The 26,187-nt window shown below is 33.2% G+C and overlaps 1 protein-coding gene and 1 pseudogene across 1 annotated transcript; both read left to right on the plus strand.

Moving 5' to 3' along the window:
* The first annotated feature begins 4,885 nt into the window (after positions 1-4,885).
* Positions 4,886-6,607, plus strand: LOC146906010 (uncharacterized; annotated as a pseudogene).
* A 6,239-nt stretch (positions 6,608-12,846) lies between these two features.
* Positions 12,847-18,014, plus strand: LOC146906011 (putative polygalacturonase At3g15720). Its single transcript, XM_085728713.1, has 8 exons — positions 12,847-12,891; positions 12,984-13,118; positions 14,800-14,964; positions 15,922-16,129; positions 16,567-16,648; positions 17,238-17,346; positions 17,565-17,681; positions 17,799-18,014. Exons 1-8 carry the CDS (start codon positions 12,847-12,849, stop codon positions 18,012-18,014), a joined length of 1,077 nt encoding a protein of 358 aa, XP_085584839.1.
* The last annotated feature ends 8,173 nt before the right edge of the window (positions 18,015-26,187 follow it).

A 26,187-nucleotide genomic window follows, 5' to 3' on the forward strand; every position in this document is an offset into this window, starting at 1 on the left:
CATATCAAGTTAAGTTTAAGTCCAAGCATAAGCTCTTATAGTCAATGAAACAATTTGTTCCACTCCAGACGTAGGTGAACTTCACTTATAGTTAATGTTCTGCTTCTTTAAAACTCTCTATATTTCAACAAATATGAGATTAATCATCAAGTATCATATACTTATGATGAAGAAGTAGAAATTTAACTTTCTATAACTATATGGGTAAATAAGAAGTCTTACTTCTTTCTTATATTTTGACCCTTTCAAAACTACGAGCAATTTTTATTTTTCAACTTTTGAAATAATTGCTTCCCCTTTTTGCAACCGTGTTTAACCTTTCAAAGGTAGAAAAACAGAATTTGAATTTTATTCTTATCCATGTACATCTACTTGATAGGCTTAAACTATTCATCTTATAACATTGAGGTTGAATGATCATATCATTCTCCATCGTCGTTACCACTATGAGATATCCTATATCTACTCATTTGACCCAATGCTTCTAATAAGCGTTGTTTTTCAAATATAGACATAGAAAGTTGCTAGGAAATAACTGCTCGAGAATATACAGTTTTTCTCATTCTTAAGAACAATTCTTAAATTTTGTACCAATTCAGAAACTCTTTTCTGAAAATTTTGTTCTTCATAAGAACTTTTAACAGTATAATAAAATTTATATGCTAAAGAAATTCTAAATACAGAAAATAAATAAAATAAATGTATCATGATTTAAAACATATTTAAATAGGTCTTTAATTAAATACGCTCCCACTATTTTACTCAAATCAAATGACCTTCAAAACACTTGATTCGGAAAATCCCGTTGGAAGATTTTCTAGTGGGTTGAAATCCATATTTCACCTTGCTTTAAGTCAACGGGGGCTGTACTCAAAACTCAGTTATTTAGGTAGGAACTCCTTCCAATTGTATCTCATACAACTTTCAAATCATTTGAGTGAATAACTCCTTACTCTAATCTATCATATAGATGTTCCCAAACATTGCTTCTAAATTTATTTTAATCTTATTAAAATTAATTTAGTTAAGTTAAACCCAAAAGAATAACACTTGGGTAAATTGGATTACCGCACCGCAACTTACTAGTATAGAAAGTGCACCTCGCGGAGGCGAAACCTACACATTTCGATATTAGTCTTGAAGGGTGTTAAACTTTTGGAAAGCATTAAACTTAATATTTTGAATTGAAGGATTTTTATTAAGTTTGATCTCACCTCACCACGGCTTATATATCATATATATTCGCACTCCAATCATAACATGCATAACGATTATACAATAATAAAAGTGACATGATTATGGCCATCCTAACGCTATGACTCTCTCAAGCCAATGAGAGAATCTAAACTAATCCTAGAAACGACCTTGCTTCTCCAAGCTTGACCTCCAGGACTATCCTAACGTCATGAGCACTATTACTTCTTTGCATTCTATTTACATTACATATGAAAGAAACTCGTTTTACATACGAGGGAGTGGATGAGAAGAGAATGTACAATAGAGATATAAGAGAGAGGCACGACACGCAGGCCGTATTTTAATATCCAAAAGAAATAAAATAAAAGGACTAGGGCCATAATCATTCACATGATAATAATAACAAACACACTTTTATTATTATTAATTATACCTTATAATTAAATAAATTAAATTAAAATTTGACATATGATCACACTACGCAGATTAGCTGGGGGTTTAATTGAGTACCAAAATATATTATATTGAGTACAAAAATATATTATATTATGTACAAAAATATCTCATATTATGTACCAAAATATATTTTATTGAGTACCAAAAATATATTATATTATGTACCAAAATATATTTCAGATCAAGTACTAAAATATATTAGATTGCATACCAAAATATCTCAGATTGTGTTCCAAAATATTCTAGATTGCGTATTTCGCATCAACACTTGACACGTTTATGAACACCCAAATCGTTTCGGCAAATATTATGATCAAATCCAAAAGATCATATATGATATTGAAACTCTTTCAAATCATGATTCTTTTAAATTATAAACAAATCAAGTTAAAGTCATGCAAATCGATTAAATAATTTCAAAAGATCATATATGACATTGAAACTATTTCAAATCATGATCTTTTAAATTAACTATCAATTTAGGATCGTTTATTACTTTTCAAACAACTTTTGAAAAACAATCCAAAAGGTAGAATTTTTTATTTACTTAATTATAGTAATATTGACACTCAATAATTATTATAATAAAATCTGTTTTATTTAGGCAATCAATTTGTTTCCAAAACAAATTACAGGGCTAAAATTAAGCAAATATTTTATTACCAAATTCAAAAATCATATCTGATATTGAAACTCTTTCAAAATCATGATCTTTTAAATTTACTACCTTTCTCCAATTAAATAAATTAATTAAACATAAATATTTTCAAGGATTGTTTGTTTAGCATGAACAACCGGATCTATGATGCTTCACCAGATTCGGATATTGAAGCTCACTCTCACGAATTGTTCAAATTCACAACAATCTCTTTGAAAACAATTGATCGAATGATACAACCATAATAATACAACGCTTGTATAGTTAGGTATCCTAATACAACAATCAAACATCAATAGTTTTAACAATTGTTTGTTCAGTATGGACAACCGGATCTTTGATGCTTCACCAGAATCGGTATTCGAAGCTCAATCTCACGAGTTGACTACAAATTCACAATCAATTATATAAAACCTATTGAACGAATGATATCATCAATATATCACATATAATGATGTTGTATTAAAATCATATATCACATATATGATATTGATCAATCAATTTTAATTAATATTTAAATTTAAATAATAAAATATTACCACTTAATATTCTATTTTATTAACGGATTTGCATTCCAAATTAATTCCTTATAGAATATCAAAATATTAGCAAATCAAATATTTGCGAAAATATTATTATCTCTTAAAACAATTTTAAAAGATAATCTAATTTGATTTGTTTCCAATCATGTTCCCGTCGATATGTATAATCGATATGTCGATACTTCACCAGAAACGGTTTCTGAAACATCAAACAAATCGAAAAGCCATGCACAGAAAACATGATATGATGCCAATTTTAATTCTCTTTATTATTTAATTCCGATTCAAAATGTTTAATCATATTAAAACATAAAGCAGTAACAAAGCAATCCGATTCATGGTTTCGTAGTTGGCTCTGATACCACTGAAGGAAAATCGAATAGAAGAATGGAGTAGAAGCAGCGGAAAATTTTCGATTTTCATTCCTTGGATCATTACGAAATTCAAACATGAATCAGTGATTCGATTGTTACCTTGAACTGTGGAATCTGAAAGCTGGAACTGGAAACTGGAATCTCGATCACAGCCAAGCAAGCAGCAAGCAGCAAAGCCTCTAGCAAGTCCACACGAACAGTGCTCCTCCAAAACTCGGTGCTAGCCAATGAATTGGAAGTGCAGAGAAGAAAGGGGTTTGCTTCAAAACGTGTAACCAAAAACTTCAGCACCAGAGTTCTATTTATAGAACTTCTAGTGTGCTCTGCAAGTCATAAGTCACTATTGGGCTTCAGTAAGCCCAACAACGAGTTTAGTAATTTTGCTAACTAATTAGCGTTATTTACTAAACGCACCCCTTATATAAGTCATACTTATATATTTCTCTTTTGACTGTTCTTTGTGTGTGACCCTATAGGTTCTAGTCACGTTGGCAATAATATTAAATCTAATATTTAATATTATAAACAATGAGCGGTATCTAGCAACACATCATTGCTACCCAAGTGACAAGAATGTCAAGTGATCTGACGAAACCTTTCCATGATAATACTCATGTGTACACTTACTCCTTTGTCTCGATATCTTTATTGATCCCAAGGCATAGATATTGTCACCCTTGTATAGATCAATATTTATATTCCTTGATTCCGAAATATACTGAATAACGAATAAGTCCAATATCTTATATTGACTTAGTTCGGCATGGCCATGCAGTTTTACAGTCATATTTCATCAAGAGGCCTAAAGATATATCTCCTGTTTATGAGGAGGGACAAATCCCATCTAGGACACTCATGTCCCTCAGCATGCTTCATTAAGTACCCATCAACCAACGTTATGGTTATCCTTTTACAGACAACGTTAGAATGACAACAAAGCACTTGAGTCCACATCTAGGGATCATAGTGGTTTCAGGTCTAAGAGTGATATACACTATTATCATTGTGAGAATATCTTATGACAATTGCATAACTTACTATGTAGTATTCTCACGGCGGGTCAATCCAATATAAATATTACTCCTAATATTTATATCTATGTGAAGACTTGATAACTCTTTATCCATGATCTGTGAGATGTGATCATCAGTCTACCCACATAATAGTCTCTATGCTTTAATGATATCCCACTTCTCAATAAAGCTTGACTACGGATACTTTTAGAATAGTTTCCTTATGTTTAACGGGGTCTCACAATTAAGTTATACTTAATGTTCCATTAAACGGACTAACTATTCTAGGGACTTCATTATTTTGAAACAAAACAAAATCAATAAAGAAATGTCTTTTTATTATATATATTCACAATATATATTTATATCAATATCATGATACAAAGCCAAACCCAATCAATTTTGATTGGATATTAGGGCTTACTCCAACAGAAGTTCCCTCCGACAACACCTCCAACCATTATTCATGTCTGTTACAAGCAACCAACAACCGTATAATTCAAGCACAGGAACTTAAACCACTTGGTCAAGAACTTGTTAAGCTCGGTTCAGAAAATAATAACCGTGAGGAGAGATGGAGATGATGACACACAAATTAGAAAATGCAGAAATAGAAAAGTCTGAACTAAAAGAGTTATTTGTAAATTCATGTGTTGAATTGATTTTAGTTGAATCTATCAATGATCAATTGACTTGTCAGAATAGGAATAAAAGGGAAATATTGTGTCAAAAGAAAAAAATGCTTTTAGAAGCACCACCACCAGAACCTCCAGACGCAGGCTCACGATGTCTGAAGACTTCACCGTCGCTGTCGGCAAACCCTCAGTCGGCAGAGATCAAATTCATCTCAATTAAGCCATGTTGTGTCAAAGCCGATATGGCGTGTTTCATCGTGGAAGAGAGTGAGAAGGATCTAGAGAAGACAAAGGCAAAATTGGCTTATACAATTTGTACCGAAGCAGAACTTATAAACTTTGTCCAATTCATTAATAGAAGCAAGGTCCAGGTGAACTACTATTACTCATTTGGTGACTCAATCATTTATATACTCAATAACTCTTATATGTCATCAGATGTAATACTTCCATGGGGAAAGAATTTTTCTCTACCCTTGTTATCTGTTAATTCCAACACAGTGCAGCAAAAGAGCAATCGCTCCCTATTCTCACATCACAAGCTTATATCCCCACAATTCCCTCCTTATACAACCCTCAAAGTTTTTCTTAGTTCTTGGTGTCTTATGTCTGCTAACTACTTGGTAGTTCTCAAAGGCGGGGTTGAACATACTGTCGGTGAGGCGAAAACAGGAGAACTTTGTGGCGACATTGGTGTACTTTGCTATGAGCTGCAACCTTTTACAGTTAGAACCAAACAGTTAAGTCAACTGCTGAAGCTGAACCGTACCACCTTGAATATTGTTCAAGCTAATGTTGGCGACAGAACCTTAATCATGAATAATCTTCTTCAGCATTTGAAAGAACTCAATGATCCAATTATGGAGGGAGTTTTGGTAGAGACGGAGAACATGTTAGCTCGCGGTAGGATGGACTTACCAGTAAATCTATGCTTTGCAGCAGAAAGAGGATATGTCTGTGAACAACTACTGCTACAAAAGTGGGGCAAAATATTCTTCACTGGAAGTCCATGTGTGACAAGCATAGTCATGTCTTCTGCTACAAGATATTTAACTCCTGTTACTCTAGAGCTAGGTGGAAAATGGCCTGCTATATTTGATTATCTTTCCAATCCTTCAGATTTTAAGATGGCAGTGGAAAGAATAGTAGGAGCAAAGTGGGAATATGTACTGGACAAGCATGTATAGCAATCGATTATTTGCTTGTTAAGGAGAAGCACTCATCTGAATTGTTAGAGTTATTGAAGAAGTTCATGAGAAAATTTTATGGTGACAACATGATGAAGTCAACGGCACTCTCAAGAATAATAAATAAGCACCACTTTGAGAGATTGTGCAATCTTCTTAAAGACCCTCTATTTGCTACTTCAATAGTTCATGGTGGTTCAATTGATGAAACAAACCTGTTTATTGAGCCTACAATATTGTTACATCCACCACTATATGCTGAAATCATGACAGAAGAAATATTTGGTCCACTACTTCCAGTGATCACTGTGAATAAAATTCAGGAAACTATTCAGCATGCTACTACATTTCTTCAACGGAATAAAGTCAACTGTTATATTTTTCAAATCAAACTATCTTGGCATTTCACTCAATGGGATCCGGGTGGATGTTCTTTGGAGGAGTCAACATACATGGGAAGCTCTTTATCAAAATAATAACTCGGGTCGAGTTCTTTAGAGGTGGAGGAGACTGATGCAGGAGGGTTTTATTAGTAATTTAGTAGTATTTATTAGGCTTAAATGCTCTTTTGGTCCCTTAACTATATATTTGGTATCGCTTTGGTCCCTTAACTAAAAAAAAGATTGTTTTGGTATTTTATCTTTATCTCTGTTACCTGTTTTGGTCCCTTCCGTTAAATAAATTCAAAAAACGTTAGGGTTCATGATCTTCATCATCAACAACACATCAACCCAGATTTTGGAACCAAAACGATACTAAATAAATACTTAAGGGACCAAAAGAATATTTTAAGTTTTTTTTTATCATCTTCATCTTCCTTCATCATTCATCACCAGCAATAACAACTTACAACAACAACAATCCAGCAACAATAACAACAAGCCAACAATAACAATCAATAACATTCTTCAAAAAAAAAAAAAAATCAATAACAACAACAACACAGGTTCATCAATGCTTCAAAAAAACCAACCCATTTTCGGATCTAAAAGCATAAAGCTTTCAACTGTGAACCTCTCCATCTCTGTGCAGCTGTTCTTTTTTTCTGTTGATGCAGTTTTTTCGGTACTGTGGATGGGGTTTGAGGGGAAACGAAAATGAAGATGGAGAGAGAGCGAGAGAGATGGAATGGGGGGTAGGTTATGTATATGTCTCTTTTTTGCAACTCTGTTTCTCAAGCATTCAATCTGCAGATGATGATGAATTCTGTGTTTTTTTCTGGATTTAATTGATGAATATGAGTTTTGATGAAGATGAAGAAGATGATAAAAAAAAACTTAAATGTTCTTTTGGTCCCTTAAGTATTTATTTGGTATCGTTTTGGTCCCAAAATCTGGGTTGGGGTGTTGTTGATGATGAAGATCATGAACCCTAACGTTTTTTTGAATTTATTTAATGGAAGGGACCAAAACAGGTAACAGAGATAAAGATAAAATACCAAAACAATCTTTTTTTTAGTTAAGGGACCAAAGTGATACCAAATATATAGTTAAGGGACCAAAAGAGCATTTAATTTAGCCAAATCTTAGTAATTTTCTAGAACTTTCTATTATTATTTCGTTTTATTTTATTTTGCCCCACGAGTTTGTTATTTCTTTCACTATATAAGCAGAACTTATGTAGCCTAAGAGACACACTTTTTGATTCAATAAAATTATTCGAGAATTTCTCTCAATTCTGGTGGATTTCGGAAACCCTTATTTTGATAGGTTTGTCGCTTGCAACCCTATTTTCACAAGTTTGTCGCTTGCAAACTTGTTCTTTTCTATTTAGGTTTAGCGCTTGCTAACCCTACGCTTCCGTACTGCGTCACAATTTAGTCTATTTTATTTTTATAGGATACATTTGTCCCTAAACTCATTGCATTGTATTATAGGGATTAACTTGTCCATAAAACAAAAATGTCATCAATTAATTCGGATATATTGTTTTTTAAGAGACTAAACCCACCCATTAAAAATATTGTGAATGACTTTATTGTTTAATCAATAATTTTTGCTAACTAAGAGAAAATACTTTCTAATTTAATATTGTCAAATTTTTATTTAATATTGTCAATTTTTTCCAAAAATAGACTCCATTAAAGGCCTTTCAAAATCATTAAATACTTTTATATTAAAAATAGTAATATGGACGACATAATTGCTAAAATGGACATAGTTAAGGTTTGAACTCTGCCTCTCAATTTTAATGTGTAAATTTTCAATGATCAAATACAAAGGAAAAATTACATGTGGCAAATGACAATGCAAAGTTGACTAACAATAATAATCAAATCACCATTTATGACAAACTTTTTTTTATTGACACCATTTAAGATAAAAGGAAAAGTTTTACTCAATAGTTTTGATTGGTAGTCAAATTATATAAAATGACATAATTTCAAAATAAAAACTTAGAATTAGAATTTATTAAATTTGCAAAAATATAGTTTCTTTTCTTCAAATTATATAATAACAATTTATTTATAGGATATATTTTGCATTGGTCGAAGAATCATAATCTCAATTGATTACATTGCTTCTTGCATATAAACTTTTTTTGTTGTCTCTAAGTTTTTTTTTGTGAAAATTAAAAACTAAAAATAAAATGGCCTTACAAACAAATATTAAAAAAGTAGAAACACTGAAATGGTCGTATTATAAAACAAAAATGACATGTTATTTTTTTTAAGGAAAAAGTGTCGCATTATTCAAAAGAGTTGAGTGAAAAAGGAAAAATAATACAACATTAATTACATTTCATTTATTATTTTTAGGGGGTATTTCATATATTAAAATTAACAAATAAGTAAAATATATGTTGCATTCTAATATTTTTTTAGAAGAAGCTAAAATGGAATATATTACCAAATGAAAGTGTCTTTCCTAGCACAAGGTGTACTAAGGAGAAGACAACAAAGTCCACAAAGTATTTACAAACAGAACCTGTACAAAAATAAAATCAAGAAAAGAAATAACCCTTAGCCTATGCCTAGCATAGTGAAGGGACTAAGTCACCAACCATGGTAATTGAAGGGAAGAGTAGGAAATTTCTCCTTCAACCACCTAAAAGCGAGTGACTTAATCTTTTCAACCACCTGAATTAACGAGCATTCTTTGTCTTTGAAAAGCCTGCTATTTCTTTCTTACAAAATTTTTCAAACCGTAGCAAACCAAATGACCTGAGAGATCGAACGGCGCATCTTTGTGATACCACCGCTAAAACTGAATTGATTAAAGTGGTCCGACACATTATAAGGGATGACCGTAGAAATGCCAAGCCATCTATAGATAAAATGCCAGACAGATCCAAAAATATTACAATGTAAAAATAAATGTTGGGATGATTCAACTGAACCACACCCAGCCACACACGCCCTGAAATCGTGATCAATCACACCTCGATGAAGCATATTGTCTTTTGTAGGCAACCTGGCTCGGAAATATCGCCAATCAGACAACATAACCTTCAGATGGATGTCCTTATGCCAAAGAGAGGAAACATCCACCGGTGAAGCAATAGGAGGTTGAATAGTTAGGAAATTATAAGCACTACGAACAAAGTTTTAAAGGATTCCTATGTCCATAACCTCCTGTCATCCTGCAAAATCACATTATGAAGCAGTAACATAAGTTCCCCCACGCCCTCCTCCTCCCACGCAAACAACCCCCGCCTCCACCTCCATGCCTTTCTCTCCTCCCCTCATCCTAACTGACACTATCATACACTAATATCCCCTTAAACATCGATAAGTCAAATAACCTGTTGAACCTGACTCTAAACGACACCCCACTAAGCCAAACATCTGACCAGAAAAGCGTATGCTTCCCGTTACCAACTGAGCGACTGACATGATCGCTAAACCACTCCTCCCTACACAAGGCATGGATGTAACACCACCATAAGGATGCCTCACGGCCTACCCCCTTCAACCGCCCTTCCTCTACTCCATATCACGCCGACAACACCCTAATCAACAAACTCTCGGTATCCTCCAACAACCTCCAACACCACTTCCCTAACAACGTAAAATTAAACTCCATAATTTTCCTTACCCCCAAACCACCAACCTCCTTACTCCTACGAATAGAATTTCAGTCCACCCATGATCATGATATTTTCCTGTGGTCACCCCCCCCCCCCCCCCCCCCCTTCCCCTAAAAAAAAAATTTTAAAATAGATTCAATAGAGGAGACGATACCTGACGGGCCTTGAAAAAAGAAAGCGCATAAACAGGTTGAGACAACATGACAGACTTCAGCAAAACCAGACGACCACCCAAAGATAAATGTTTCAATTTCCAACCCGACAGTCTAGTTTTTATACGGTTAGTTAGCGGTTCCCAAAAGGAGAGACGAAGAGCGTTACCTCCAATAGGCAGGCCCAAATACACAAAAGGAATAGAGCCAACCTTACAATTCAACACCATAGCCGCTTCTGACAACCACGAGTCTGCGACATTCACACCTACTAAATGACTCTTCGAAAAGTTCACCTTCAAACCGGACAAGGATTCAAAAAGAAGAATAACAACATGCATAGCCCAGATATTAACCCAAGATTTTTTCACCCAAAATTAAAGTATCGTCTGCAAATTGGAGATGAGATATAATTGTCGTGTCACTCCTCCCCGCCTTATAACCAGTAAAAATATTATTAATCGACAAAGATTTCGTCAACACGTGAAACCCCTCTGTGCTAGAAGAAACAAAAAAGGCGAGAGAGGATCACCCTGCATTCCAATATTCCTATTTCATCAATTCACATTAACTTCAGTATACCTTAACAAAATAAGTTAGGATATTAACTATAAGATAAGTTAATCCTCTTAATAATCAATTATAAACAATTTTGTAAAAAAAAAAAAACAATCGAAAAACATTTCGTCAATAAATATAAAAAATATGCATAAACCATAGATACTTGCATAAATTCGTAACAAATATTTATCAGAATACAAGTATTTGTCATAGATTTATAAAAAATAAAAATAAAAAACATGACAAATATTTATCACTAATAAATTAAGAAAAATCACGGGAAACATATTTATCAATGATACATAAAAATAAGAGACATGTATTTGTCATTGATACATAAAAAAATGAGACAAATATTTCCATTGATAAATATTAAAAAAATGGGACAACTATTAATCACTCATACAAAAAAAAAATCACGAGACAAATATTTTTTTTTTACAAAAACAATCACGGTACAAATATTAATCAATGATAAATATCAAGAAAACACTAGAAAAATATTTATCAAAAATACATTTAAGAAAAAGGAGACAAATATTTGAAATTGGTGAATAAAAAAGTACGAGACATGTACTTAGCACAATTTATTTATGTGAAGATTTTATCATTGATCAATATATAAAAAAATGGAACAATTTTTTGTCAATAATAAACACATAACATATATTTTTCATTATATAAAAAACATAGGAAAATGACTTTTTATCGATACATAAAAAATTATGGCTCAAATATTTTTCATTGATAAAAATAAAATAAAAAACATTGTTAAAATATTAATCATTAATAAATAAATAAAAATATGAGAGAAATAGTTGTCATTCGTAAATCTAAAGAAAAAACAAGTGACAAATATTTGTGATTGATACATAAAAAAATACAAATTTTTTCGTTAATATATATATAAAAAAGTAATAGAAATAATATTTTCACTATGCATAAAAGCTCGAGACATATATCTACCACTAAAAACCGTAAAAAATACAGGACACATATTTGTCATTGTGATAATAAGAAAACACGAACATATTTAAAAAACACGAGATAAAGGAATTTTATTGATAAATAAAAAATAATATATTTATTCGATTGAAAATTTATAGCCTATCGCCCGTGCATTGCACGGGTTAACACACTGGTTTTTTATATAACAAATACTTCTTGATCAAAGTCCAACCTACAAAATGATATGCATCAATGCACAAATTCTATACCTTCTCCGTGGAAGAAAAGACAATAAATTCCCTAAAAGAAAGGGAAAAGACAATAAATGCAAAAAATTGAGGAATTTCAAAGTATTATGGAGAGTTAAGACCTCTCTCACAATTTTCTCATGGGCCATTTCGCTCCTTGAAAAAAAATAAATCCAAATTAATCTATGTTATTTTTAAAGGATAAATTTGTCTGTTAACTCATTGCATTGTACTATAGGGATTAACTTGTCCCTAATACAAAAATATCATGAATATATATTGTTTTTTGAGGGACTAAACCGACCCATTAAAAAATTGTGAATGACTAAATCAGATATTCACTTTATTATTGATATATACTCCCTCTGGTGAAAAAGTTAGGTCAACAAAAGTTAATGTATTTGGACTTAATTTTTAACTAGGTACATTAATTTTTGTTGACCCAAATTTCTTTTATAAATAGGACCGGAGGGAGTAATATATAACGATGAATAAATTATTTCGAGGTTGACTTCTTTATTGGGGAATAATCATTTTTTCATTTCATTGGAGATTATGACTTCACTTTTGAACTAACTACTGCTATTATTTCGTAATTACTCATTAATTCCGTGATTAATCATAATTAATTATCTTCCATTCAAGTTTCTATTTAAGCCCGACACCATCTCAAGCTCTCTTCACAAATTACCACAGCAAAAAATCTTCTTAACTAGGGTTTTCAGAAAGAAGGAAAAAAAAATGAAAACAAACTCCTCTAGCCCCGTTTTCCCTCTTATGCTAAGTGTTTTGATTCTTTGTTTTGTTTCACCTTGTCTATGTGATGGAACAAATACATATAATGTGATGGAACATGGTGCTCGTGGGGATGGTAAATCTGATGATACACAAGTACGTTATGTGTTTTTCTATTGTCCTGTTAATTTAATATCTATATTTTATTTGAGACTGTAATATTAACAATATATTGAATTGATTTGTAGGCATTTCTAAAAGCATGGAGTAGTACTTGTGGAGCAGGAGGTATGGCAACACTAGATATACCTAGAAATAAATCATTTTTGGTGAACAACTTAGTACTCGCTGGTGGTTGCAAGGCAACAAGCATTCACATCAAGGTATGTAATCAAATTACTATTAACTATGTGCGTATATGAAGAAAATTTTTATTCTTTTTATTCAATCATCATTTAGTGAAAATAATTATGATATTTTCGTGTTTGAGTTCATTTTATTTTTTGACATGGCTTGTTTGATTTCATTGGAAAAGGTTTAAAACATGTAATAAAGTCCGTATATATCATATTTTTTAGAACCATTAGATTAAAAGTTTTTAGAACAATCTAATTAAAAGAATTATTATTGGGTCATGTTAACCGGTGCCCTTAACACTGGTCTTAACACTGGTTAAAGAGGCTGGAAGAAAAAAATTTAAGTCAAAAAGAACACTTTTTTAGTATTTATTGTATTGAATACACAACTTTCAATGTAAAATATTTGTATTTGGTTCCTTAACCGGTGCCTGGAGCACCAGTTCTCATTTCATCCATGAAATACGCACCAAGAATTAAATAGCAGTTTTTTTTTTGTAATAAAGTCCGTATATATCATATTTTTTAGAACCATTAGATTAAAAGTTTTTTTGTAACCAAAAAAAATAAGTTTTTAGAACCATCTAATTAAAAGAATTATTATTGGGTCATGTTAACCGGTGTCCGAAACATGAAATTTTTTTTAAGTCAAAAATATTACTGTATTTGATTCCTTAACCAGTTCTCATTTCATTTCATCCATGAGATAGGTACCTAGAATTAAATACAGCTTTTTTTTTAAACAAGAATTAAATACAGTTATTGCTGCTCGATCTTGTTTTGATCACGATCTTGGTTTTCCTGTTTTTAAATTCGTGATTTTAGTTTTCCTATTTTTATGCGACATTTTAGTTGTCATGGAAATGAGTTATCAAGTGGTATTTACAAAAATAATAGGAATAACCACGTTTACTATGTTTTCTTTTTTTGACAAGAATGACGTTTACTATGTTAATAATGATGAAATAATCTAATATGAATAATTAATTAACAATTAGGTGTTTTTTAAGCAATTAAAATTAGGTATTATAGTGTGGTGTTTTAGAGGAATCTTTTTTTTTTTTTTTTTGTCCTCTGTTGGTATGGACCTTACATATTATATGTAAGGTACGGGTTTAAACCCGACCACAAAAAAAAAAAAAAAAAGGTATCATTTGTTTTTAATAAAATAATAAGAGGTCTATTTTCATAAAAATAAAAAGAGGATTCTTTGTACCAAAAAAAAAAAAGAGGATTCTTATTTATTTGTATAATAACTACACTACTCATGATCATTAATAAGTTTTTGTGATTCAATAAAAAAAAGCCCTTTTAATTTGACAGAAAATAACAGTGTGGAATGAAATCAAAATTGCAGTAATAAATTGTCGATTGAATTCAGGGCAATAATACGTTAAAATTATATTTGGTTACTATAGTGAAAGTTACATTTTCTGATATAATTGTTTTAAAGAAACTACTCAATAGTTTATCATGTCGAAGTAATTTTTAGAATTCTTTCAGATTCTTTTTTAAAAAATCAGTGTAACAAAAGGACGAAAACATGTAAAAGTTCTTGTTTTGTTTAAAAATTTCGATTTTTTTAACACAAAAATCTGCAACAAAGGGCCTTAAGTAGAATGTTAATAATACCCATAACAATATATAACTTAATTTTTATTTATTTTTAACTCTTTATTTGTTTATTTTGCACGATGTTATACTGCAGCTGGATGGGAAAATAGTTGCACCTGCTAAGGGAGCATTGAAGGATAAGTCATATTGGATTAGGATCCAATATATAAACCATCTCACAATTGATGGTGGAATAGGTGGATCAATTGATGGCTATGGTTCTACTTGGTGGCAATGCAAAACTTGCTTTCGACCTACGGTATGATTATTCCTTTTTTAGTCATTTTTGTTTATATATTGACTAGTATTATTAGTTTGTGTAAATATTGACATTGTGTACTATTATAATTATATAGTGTTCACCTAAAGCATTCAAATGCTCTAAAAGTAAATCCCAGTTGTGTTTACTTGTATGTCTTTTTTTTTGTTACACTTGGAATTTACTGTCTAAATATACCTTAGATGGTTAAAAGTAATACTTTTTCGCACATGTCTAAATCTATTAAACACAACTATACCAAGAGCAAAAGATGTACCTTAAACAAAACTCATTGAAGGTGTCAATATTAGCTTGGCGACTTCTCCGAAATAGGTTGCCAACTAAGGCGAATTTGTTGGCTCGTGGTATGCTTGCTCATGATGTGCAACTGTGTGTTTCTGGATGTTGGGAAGTGAAAACTGCTCAACATTTGTTTGTTTCCTCTCCCATATGGCATCTTGTCCGAATTTGGATTGGGGTTTGTGGGGTGGATCACTTTATTCAGTTTACATATTTGACAGGTGGCTCCTTTATGCAACTTTTGTGGCTGCTGTGTGTGTGGGTTTTGTGGTCTGAACGTAATAATAGATAATTTAACAACACCGGAAAAACTATTCATCAATTGTTAGAAAAGGTTCACCTTCATTCGTATTGTTGGATGAAGGCAGCCAATGTTGTTTTTGTGTTTGGGGTTCATAGATAGCTGACTTGCCCTCTTCTTTGCTTGGGCATAGGGTAGCTGTTCTTTAATGTTGCTATTTTCTGTTGTGACTGAACTTTTGTTGTATTTTGCTCGCTTTCTTCTAGCACGCCTTGTGCGGAAGTAGCGATGTTTCTAGTGTTTATATAAAATTTTCATTTTTACCTGTTAAAAAAAAAAACACTTTTTTGTATGAATAAGCACTAAAAATAACAACACGACATGCTAACGCCAAGAATATCATATTGATGGTGCAGGCCTTGTTTTTCCATTCCTGCAATGATCTCACTGTTCGTAATTTGAGGATTACAAATACCCCAGGAGCACATATAGCCATAAATGGTTGCATTGGTGCGACATTTTCTCGTTTATTTGTAAATGCTCCTGGTAATAGCCCTAATACGGATGGGTTTGATATCTCTTACTCCAAAAATATCACGGTAGTAGATTCCACCATTGCAACAGGTAAATAAAGTTTATTTTTATCCAATTCAATTTAAGTTATTGTATTTTAAAAACAAAGCATTCAATAATGTTTTTCTTAAAAAAATGTCACATCAAGCATTAGTTTAAAATCACATGTCATACTCATAAATATGTGGAAATATATGTCTATATTCATGTTTAAAATATTTCACATTGATATTGAATATAGATGACATACATATTAAAAATAATATACATGACATCGTGAATTGTATAATTTCTTTTTAAGAGGAAGAAAAAACAAAAATTTATACAAAACAATAGAGAAAAATATAAAAGCATCTTTATAACTAAACATTAGGTTTAAATGTTAATGTTTTTTCATACAATGATAAGTATTAAAATCCCCCAAAAAAAACCTTCAAATCTTATTGTATATGTGCAATTATAAAATGAGTTGCTTTTCTTGTAAGCAGGAGATGATTGTATTGCCGTTAATGGGGGATCCTCTTACATCTATGTTACTGGTGTTGCATGTGGTCCAGGCCATGGAATAAGGTTATTTCATTCATTTTTATTTTATTTTCTTAAAATGTATCATTGAATTGTAGTGTATTCCATTCAATTTTATAGATCATATGCAAATGTGAGAGAAGATGGTATATACAGAAATACAAAATTAGTGATAGTATTACCTTCATATATGTGAAGGGAATGATTATTGGGAAAAACCCAAGTCCCACAGACAATCCTCGCCTTGCAAGCCGGTTTTGTAAGGATGAGTTAGGCCTCAAATTTCAACATGGTATCAAAGCTTGTCGAATTCAAGGGCCACCTATCGATTCACGCACCAAGCCCAAAGAGTGCTGGGCGTGACGGGGTGAATTGGGAAAAACCTAAGTCCACGTCGGATAGGATAGATGACACTCCTCACCTCACAAGCTGGTTATGTAAGGATGAGTTAAGCCCCAAATTTCAACATGGATTCAGAGTCTTACAAAACCGGCTTGCAAGGTGAGGATTGCCTGTGGGACTTGGGTTTTTCCCAATAATGATCACATACTATGCTTTATTTTAGATAAGCAGTGTAAGGTTGTTGCTATTTTGATATTTCAGTAATTTAATAAAAAAATTGTGAATTAATCAGCATTGGTAGTCTCGGCAAAGGAAACTCTTTTGAAAAAGTTGAAGAGGTTCATGTACGAAATTGCAGTTTTACTGGATCTACTAATGGAGCAAGAATAAAGACATTTCCGGTGAGTAAAGAATTAATATATTATATATGGTTGGGAATCTAATTATAAATTATGCAATTTATTTCTCCATATTTTATCTATCATGGAATCACATGTTCAAATTCTAACACTAACATGACAATAACTTTTGAAGTTAGATATATGGATAAAATGTTAAAGGACTATTTTCTCAAAATTATCTCTCATTTATGGCTTTTCTACCATCCAATCTTTTGCAGGGAGGATCAGGTTATGCAAGAAAGATTACTTTCGAGCAAATCCAACTTAAAAATGTCAAGAATGCAATAATCATAGACCAAGACTATGGTGATAAAATGGCAAATAAAATGGCAAAGGTACACAGACTTTAGATTCTTAATATGTATTGTCATTTCAACTATATATGTTTTCTCTATTTAATAACATAAAATATCATACTTAATTATGTTTTAAATTTTGTTAACATTTATTAGGGATCAAGTGTACAAGTCAGTGATGTCACATTCCGTGACTTTAAAGGAACTTCTGCGAGTGACATCGGTATTAATTTGAAGTGCATGGGTTGTTCCAATATTATATTGGATCAAATAAATATTGTCTCTTCTCAAGGGAGTAATCCTGTTAAAGCTTTTTGTCAAAATTTTCATGGAATAATTTACTCTACCATTCCAAAGGTTTTGTGCAATTAGTAGAGTATTTTTTTTTTAGGCTGGCGCTCACACATTTTTAATGTGGAGAAGTGTATCAATAGCCAATTTTCCATTTCTATATGTGAAAAGTACAATTTCATAACTGTATCTTTTATCAAGTTTCAATGCGATGTATGGAATTTTTTTGCTTTCTCATAGTATGTTATTCACAATCCAAAAATAATTTAATTTTCCTGCGTTCTTCCAATCACGTCTAACTTCAATTATAGAAGTGACTTGCTTTTTATTTTGGTAAAAAATAGTTTTGATTCTAATTGTGTATTTTGAACACGATTTCTCAAACTCAAAATATGAATTGTCTCATTTTAATTTAACAATATTTTAGATTTCTTCCTTGTAAAATAACAATTCTCCAAAATACCCCATGTGACTCATATAAAATGTTGATATGGCACGTGACTATATTTATAATTTTTTATAACGGCATAATGCCTACAAAAATACAAGATAAAATTAAAGGGACCGGAATATCCATAGCCCCCGGATCTGCAACGTTGACGCCCAAATCTTTGATTGAATAATCGATCTTTCAATATGAATCAAATGAACACCGCACGAAAATCAAATGAACACCGCACGAAGATGGGAAATCAAACAACGCCGCACAAAATGACGAACAACAAACCACCACACTTAGATGATGAAATCACAGAGAAAAAAAACCTATATCTATGTGAAAATCACTTATTTAGATTGAAATAGAGAGAAAAAGATGAAGAGGGGTGATTTCAGGTCAAGAATTGACTCAAAACCACCCATCAATGAAGAAACTGTAAGAGAAAACCTAGAGAGAGAAAACTAGGGCCGACTTATTGGAGAGATGTGTGATGTTTTTTTGATACTGGCATTTATAATTATCTTTTTCATTTTTTTAATACCTTCCACGTGTATAACTTAGTGACATCTCATTATTTAATTAAAAAAATGAAAAAACTTAAACTAAAATTCATCTACCTTTTTAATTTTAATTTTATTTTAATTCTTTTCTTTCCTTAATCTTCCTCCTTTGAACATCATCTTCATCTTCATCATCCCATAACTTCCATATTCATCATCCCATAATTTCTCTAAACCCATATTTTTGGTTTCCTTCATTTTTATTGACCCACAATTAAATCAAAAGTAAGATCATATTCTCCATCTCTAATCTCATTCTCTCTGTCTCCAACAAAAGTTTCAGATCCTTGACATTAGCAACACAACCCAACAAGAACATCAACAACAACAACATATAAAATCTGGAACAAATAAGCTCACCAACAACAACAACGACACAACAAATTCAGACCAAAATCCGCACCTAAAAATGGTTTTTTTTTTGAAAGATTGATGGTAAAGGATCAACAAATTGCTTTTGTTTAGAAAAGGGTAAAAAACTTAGAATGATTGAACATAACATCAAGCAAGCAATAACACAACAACAACAACATTTTCATACCTAAATCTCAAACCCATATCTAACCTCTCGTTCTGGTATTGGGAACAAACATGAGGGGAAGGAGGTGAAAGGTGAACAACAAGAGGTAGATAGAAAAGAGAACATCAAGAGGAAGATAATATATTAGGGAAAGAAGAAAAGAGGGAGGAAGAGAGATAATCGAGAGGGAAATTTTAATGATTTTTCGGATGGTGAATTTGGAACCGAGAGGGAGGAAGAAAAGAGAACAACAAGAGGAATTTGGATGGTGAATGAATGATTTTTTGAGTAACTCTAAAAACACCTAATTTCGAAAACTGGAAAGCGAATATGGAGAAGAAGAGAAGAATATTAAGATATGTTTTTTTTTCTTCATGATTGTTGATGTTTTTTTTAATTAATTGATTAGGTGTCATCTAATTACACATTTGGCCAATTCAAAAAAAAATATATCCATGTCAGCGCCACATCAGTGAATCTGGTGAGTCAGATGGGTTAGAGGGTATTTTGGAGAATCTTTAGTTTTTAATAACGGAATCTAAACAAAAAATTTTACCAGGGAAAAACCAGAAATGACCTATATTACAGGGGGTAAAACACTATTAACCGAAATATAAATATAGATAGGGTTAGGATCAACTTACTATACAAGTAACTCTTGTCAAAGTTACGCTGCTTTATATAATTTGTTAATCCAACTCAAACTAATATTATTTATTGACTATATCAAATTTGCAAATTTTCAAAATGTTTATATTTAATCAATAACTTCATTTTTCTTCATACTTGTCGCGTCATTTTTCGGAGATCAAGGCTATTTGATTAGCTTTTGACTCACTAATTTTTTCACAACCGAACATTTAATTTTTAAGAAAAGGGGAAAAAAGTTCAAACACCCCATATTGAAAAGATTTAGGGTTCGGGGGTTAGTTACATAAAGGGAAGGTGTTAGCACCCTTTATGTCCGTAGTACTCTACGGGAACCTCTTGGTTTCATTTAATTAATGTGCTATAACTTGCTTGTTTTTTGAAAAAAAAAAGTTTGAAAAGATAAAAGAAAAGGAGACCTAGTTTATCTACATTTTATTGATTTGGAAGGACGAGTGTCCTCTGCCTACGTACCCGTGAGGGATCAAAACCTTGTAGTTCGGGGTTAAGAAAACTGACGTTTGATTGATTGTGTGTTTTTTATTAGTTTGAAAAGGTTTTAAAATGGAAAAGCCAAATGGCAAAATGAATTTGTTTGTATTTTTTATATTAAAGAAAAAAATGGACTTGAAATAAGATTAAATTGATTGAAGTTTGATTAAGAAAATAAAACAAGAAAAGATGGTCACTTGATTTAGGATCAAGGTTTATTTAATAAAATATTTTTTGTGTTTTTTGAACTATTTGCATGTTTTTGTTGTTTTTGAATAATTAGAATAAAATTAAGCTAACGGAGCATAAAGAAATAAAAGCGTAGAGACCCCATGGTGGCGTTGGACCACCACAAGGGCCTTTTACCTAAACTACCAAGCATAAGAGTAAACATACACCCACTCACGCACACATGCACCTAAGTTATTACAAAAAACCTATTAATACATTCTATGGTCTGCGAGAAAATAAATAAATATGCATATTTACATTAAGCCTAACATTTACATTCTAAAATCCATGCTAAAAAAAAAATGAATATGTAACTATGCGTGAAAATAAACCTAAACTAAAAAATGCATGAACGACTTTAAATTAGCCTAATTTACATTCTAAATTATGTGCAATAAATGACATAAAAAATAAATATGTACGAATAAATAAATGATAAATGTGCAACCTAATCTAATACACATAAAGTGATATGATGCAAAAGGAATAAAAAAATGCAAGGAGGACTAAAATGCATGAAGAAAAGGAAGTAAAATGGTGTGATGCGAAGTGGGGGTTCAGACAGTAATCAGGGGATGTTAAACAGCAAGCAGGAAAATGAAAGGGAGACACACAATGGGCCTTGCAGAATCGAAATGGGTCTCGGGTCAAGTGTTGGATCGGTTTTGGAATGGGTCTGGGTCGAGTAGCATACATATAGGCTGTGTTGCTTATTTTTCATTCATTTTGCAATTCTACTCTCTCTTCTCTTAAGTCCTCTATGTTCTCTCTCATAAGGACACGCATGTGTTCATCAAAGCCAGCCCAGAATCCGGCAAGTTTCACGGCGGAGAGTAGGTGGTTCCGGCGGTGGTTGGCCGGCCGGAGTGGCGGCGCCACCGCGTCGGACCTTAAAAGGTCTCCTTTTCTCGTTTTTTCCGCTCTTTCTGTTTCTTTCCTCTTCTCTATTCAATTCTACTCTCAAAACTCCCCAAATCCTAACCGTAAACTTTTAGATCTTGAAAAAAAGAAAGAAACTTACCTTTTGTTAAACCTTTGATTCGGTTTGAAATTTGTGCTCCGTCGTTGACTGTGTTGGACTCGTTTGTATTGTTGTGCAGATCGGTTCAGTCCTGGAAGTGGTGCTTGCAATTTCCCGTGCGTCGTAGCTAGTCCGAAGTCGTCACCTACTATCTTCTGTGCGTGCGTCACCGTCCGTGTGTGTATCAGGTTCGTGTTGTTTGGTCGCAGGTTCGTTTTGATTGAGGTTCGGTTGTGGGTTTAAGATGCGGTCTGTTTGAATTGTGTTGGAATATTGCAGGGTGTTGATGAGTGATATTTCTGTTGTTTGTGTGTAGGCTTATGCGTCGATTGCTGCTTTGGTTGTGTGTTTTGATTGCAGGTTGTTGGAAGTTTTTGTGCTTGAATAAATTGCTAGTTTAGGATGAATTTTTGGCCTGTGAATTGTGCGTTGAAATTTGGCCCCCTGTGCGTGATTTAGAATTGGGTAAATGTGCAGGTTTTGGTTGATGAATTCGGCCGATGATTTGTGCGTTGAAAATTGCCCCCTTGCAGATGAATTGGGCGTCTGGCTTTATAGTAACAAGCTTAAATTAGGGTCTGTTGAGAATTGAGAAGAAAATTGTGGCTTGAGGAGGAGGATAGGTTTGTTTGTTGCTTGATTTGAACCTGGACTGGAATTGGATGTTTGACTGACAGATTGTGCTTTGGATTTAGACTGACTTTTGATATGGACGAAAAAATAAAACTAAAAATGAAGATAATGACTAAGAAGAAAATAATATTAAGCTAAAAGGATAAGAATTAGAAAATAGAATTAAAATTAATTAAAGACTTAAAGTAAATTAAAGTTAAATAAAAACTTAAATAAATTAAAGTTAATTAAAAATGAAAGATGGAAATAAAGATAAAATTAAATAAAAAAATGAAGAGAGAAGATGGCCCGACTCGGAACAAAAAATGAGGTATTTTAAAATACCTCTCTGCCGAATTTTTGACTGAAAAATCAGAGATCGATCAGTGTCAGGCGACGGGTGTCAGTGGGACCTTAGGTCAAAAATTGGGGTATGACAGATGCCCCTATTTAAGTTTCTTCGTCCGGAGATTTGAAGATGGAATCTTTAATTCGATTGGAGCGAAGAGACTTAAATACAAAGTACACCAATTTTGGACCTAAGATGCTATGAATGCTCGTGAAATGTTTGTAAGAATGCAGGACAGCAAAGATGATTTGACTAGAATGAGAAAGAACAATGGGATACCGAAATTCGTTGAAGAAAGGTGATCTGACTCTGCTAAGGGGAAATGTAGCTTCACTGGGGAAAGATTGTCTACTACAGTATTGGTTCGGGACGATAGCTTAATGAAGACAACACTTTTAGCGACATCTTTGAAACAGCTGACGCTGGGGACGACACTATTGAAATTGAAATTGATTAGTGACATCATTAGAACAGCTAACGCTGGGGATGACACTTTTGAAATTGAAATTGAAATTGATTAGTGACATCACTAGAATAGCTAACGCTGGGGATGACACTTTTGAAATTGAAATTGAAATTGATTGACGACGTCTCTAGAACAGATAAACTGGGGACGACACCGTTGAAATTAAAATTGAAATTGATTAGTGACATCACTAGAACAACTAACGCTGGGGATGACACTTTTGAAATTGAAATTGAAATTGATTAGTGACATCACTGGAACAGATAACGCTGGGAATGACACTTTGAAATTGAAATAGAAATAGAAATTGATTAGTGACATCACTGGAACAGCTAACGCTGGGGGATGACACTTTTGAAATTGAAATTGAAATTGATTGGCGACGTCTCTGGAACAGATAAACTGGGGACGACACCATTGAAATTGAAATTGAAATTGATTAGTGACATCACTAGAACAGCTAACGCTGGGGATGACACTTTTGAAATTGAAATTCAAATTCAAATTGATTAGTGACATCACTGGAACAGCTAACGCTGGGGATGACACTTTGAAATTGAAATTGAAATAGAAATTGATTAGTGACATCACTAGAGCTAACGCTGGGGATGACACTTTTGAAATTGAAATTGAAATTGAAATTGATTAGTGACATCACTGGAACAGCTAACGCTGGGGATGACACTTTGAAATTGAAATTGAAATAGAAATTGATTAGTGACATCACTGGAACAGCTAACGCTGGGGATGACACTTTTGAAATTGAAATTGAAATTGATTGGCGACGTCTCTAGAACAGACAAACTGGGGACGACACCATTGAAATTGAAATTGAAATTGAAATTGATTGGTGACGTCACTAGAACAGCTAAGCTGGGGATGACACCTTTGAGATTCCGTAATCAGGGAAAAACACATTTGATATTCCGTAATCCGATAAACCGGGGAATGACACATTTGATATTCCGTAATCCGATATACCGGGGAACGATACATTTGAGATTCCGTAATCCGATAAACCGGGGAAAGACACATTTGATATTCAGTAATCCGATAAACCGGGGAATGATATACTTGACATTCCGTAATCCGACAAAGCAGGGAATTGAAACACTTGAAAGTCCGTAATCCGATAAGCCGGGGAATGATACACTTGATAAGATAAAGGTTGAGTGAGGACCGACCTGAAAGGATACAGCCAATTTCGACTTTGAGTGACTGATGCAACCATGTATGAATGTTGTGGTGTATATGTTGAGTATAAATATGTGAAAGCATTGATGTATGAATGTATAAACATATGAATGCATGAATGTATGGATGTAGCTTGTACGATTGTATAAATTGGATATGACAGGCGACTCGATGAAACGATACAAGATATGTAGGATGGGAGGCGGACTGACATCGCAGTACAAACACTCGGCAAACTTCCTAAGAGATGATATTATTGTGAACAAATCGATCCGTTAGCGGTGTAAAACCCGGCACAAGGTAGCAACTGATGAATAGCAACTGATGAATTTTGGGGAGAAAGCCTATTGTCGTACCAAAAGTCTGGAAGAAGTCGCCATTTGTAAACCGGCGTAGAGTGTTATTCCACTGGTATGCTTCAACAGTCATATTTTTTTGTTTTTTTTCTTTTGAAAATCCCTAACTTTTGCCTGGACCGCCCTTTCGGGTTTTCAGTCCATCGGGAATATATTCCTTTTTTATGCCCCTAATTTTTGCCTGGACCTCCCTTTCGGGTTTTCAGTCCACCGGGACGCTCTCTATTGCCTAAGCCGCTTTTTCAGGTTTTCAACTTAGCGAGCATTTATTTTTGTATTTCTTTTTTGTATTTTTTTTTTAACCGTGAAAGCATCTTGCTAGAATCAGAGGTCCTCTCCATAATGCTTAGCCATGTTTCTCTTTCGGAATGTAACCGTTCTCGAGGCGGATGTTGATGTACGCTTCAACTACTCATGAGTTCAAAGAGAGTGTGTTTGTTGTTCACACTTTTCAAAAGATGTAAAAAAGAAGTTTCGTATTTTGAAAATTTTTGCTTCAAGTATTGTCATCAAAAATAGAAGAAATTTTGCAAATAGAATAAATGGGAGTTCCAAATAAATGGGCACAGGCTCAAATTTGATGAATTGAGTGGTGACCTGCCAAAGGCATGGCTCCACGGATTTAAAAAAAAGTTTGGAAAATGGTAATTATAATGGGAAGGTACATTGAACACATATAACCGTTATTCTCCCCAACAACTTTGAATGGCCCAGTTCCGAGTCTTTGAATGCCCCTGTTTCGAGTCTTCGATCTGCAGATGCTTCGAATCAGAGATCTTTTGATAGCTGGACGCCCAAAGTGGACTGTGCTGACCGGATGCAATTACTTTGTCTTTATCCTTAACTTTTGCATAGATCGCCCTTTTTGGGTTTCAACCTATCAGGATAATCATTTTTGTTCATGTCTCTAACTTTTGACTGGACCGCCCTTTCGGGTTTTCAGTCCACCGAGACGCTCATTTTTGCCTAAGCCGCCATTTCAGGTTTGCGACTTATCGAGCTTTTTTTTTTGACAAAGTATTTCTTGACTGCATCAGCGTTCATAGATCGCGTGAGTTTGTCACCATCCGTAGTTGCGAAAGTCATTGTACATGGGCCTTCATAGTTAAGCATCCACTTGCCCTTGGAGTCTGGTTGAAAAATAGTGCCTTTTTAGGCATGAAGTCTCCTTCTTGAAATTCGTGGGGACGAACCTTTTTGTTAGAAGCTTGTTTCCAAACCTCTTTTGATATATTTGTACCAGGTCGTCATGCGTTTAAATTCGATCAAGCGTGGACTTTAGCAGAACTCCTATTGACGGGACTTCGACCTCCACGGGAAGCACGACCTCCATGTTGCATATTGGGGAAGGAGGGGGGTTGCCCCG

This window comes from Medicago sativa, chromosome 7, assembly GCF_051527215.1.
Source record: "Medicago sativa cultivar Bolivia chromosome 7, Bolivia_mono, whole genome shotgun sequence".
Taxonomy (NCBI): Eukaryota; Viridiplantae; Streptophyta; class Magnoliopsida; order Fabales; family Fabaceae; genus Medicago; species Medicago sativa.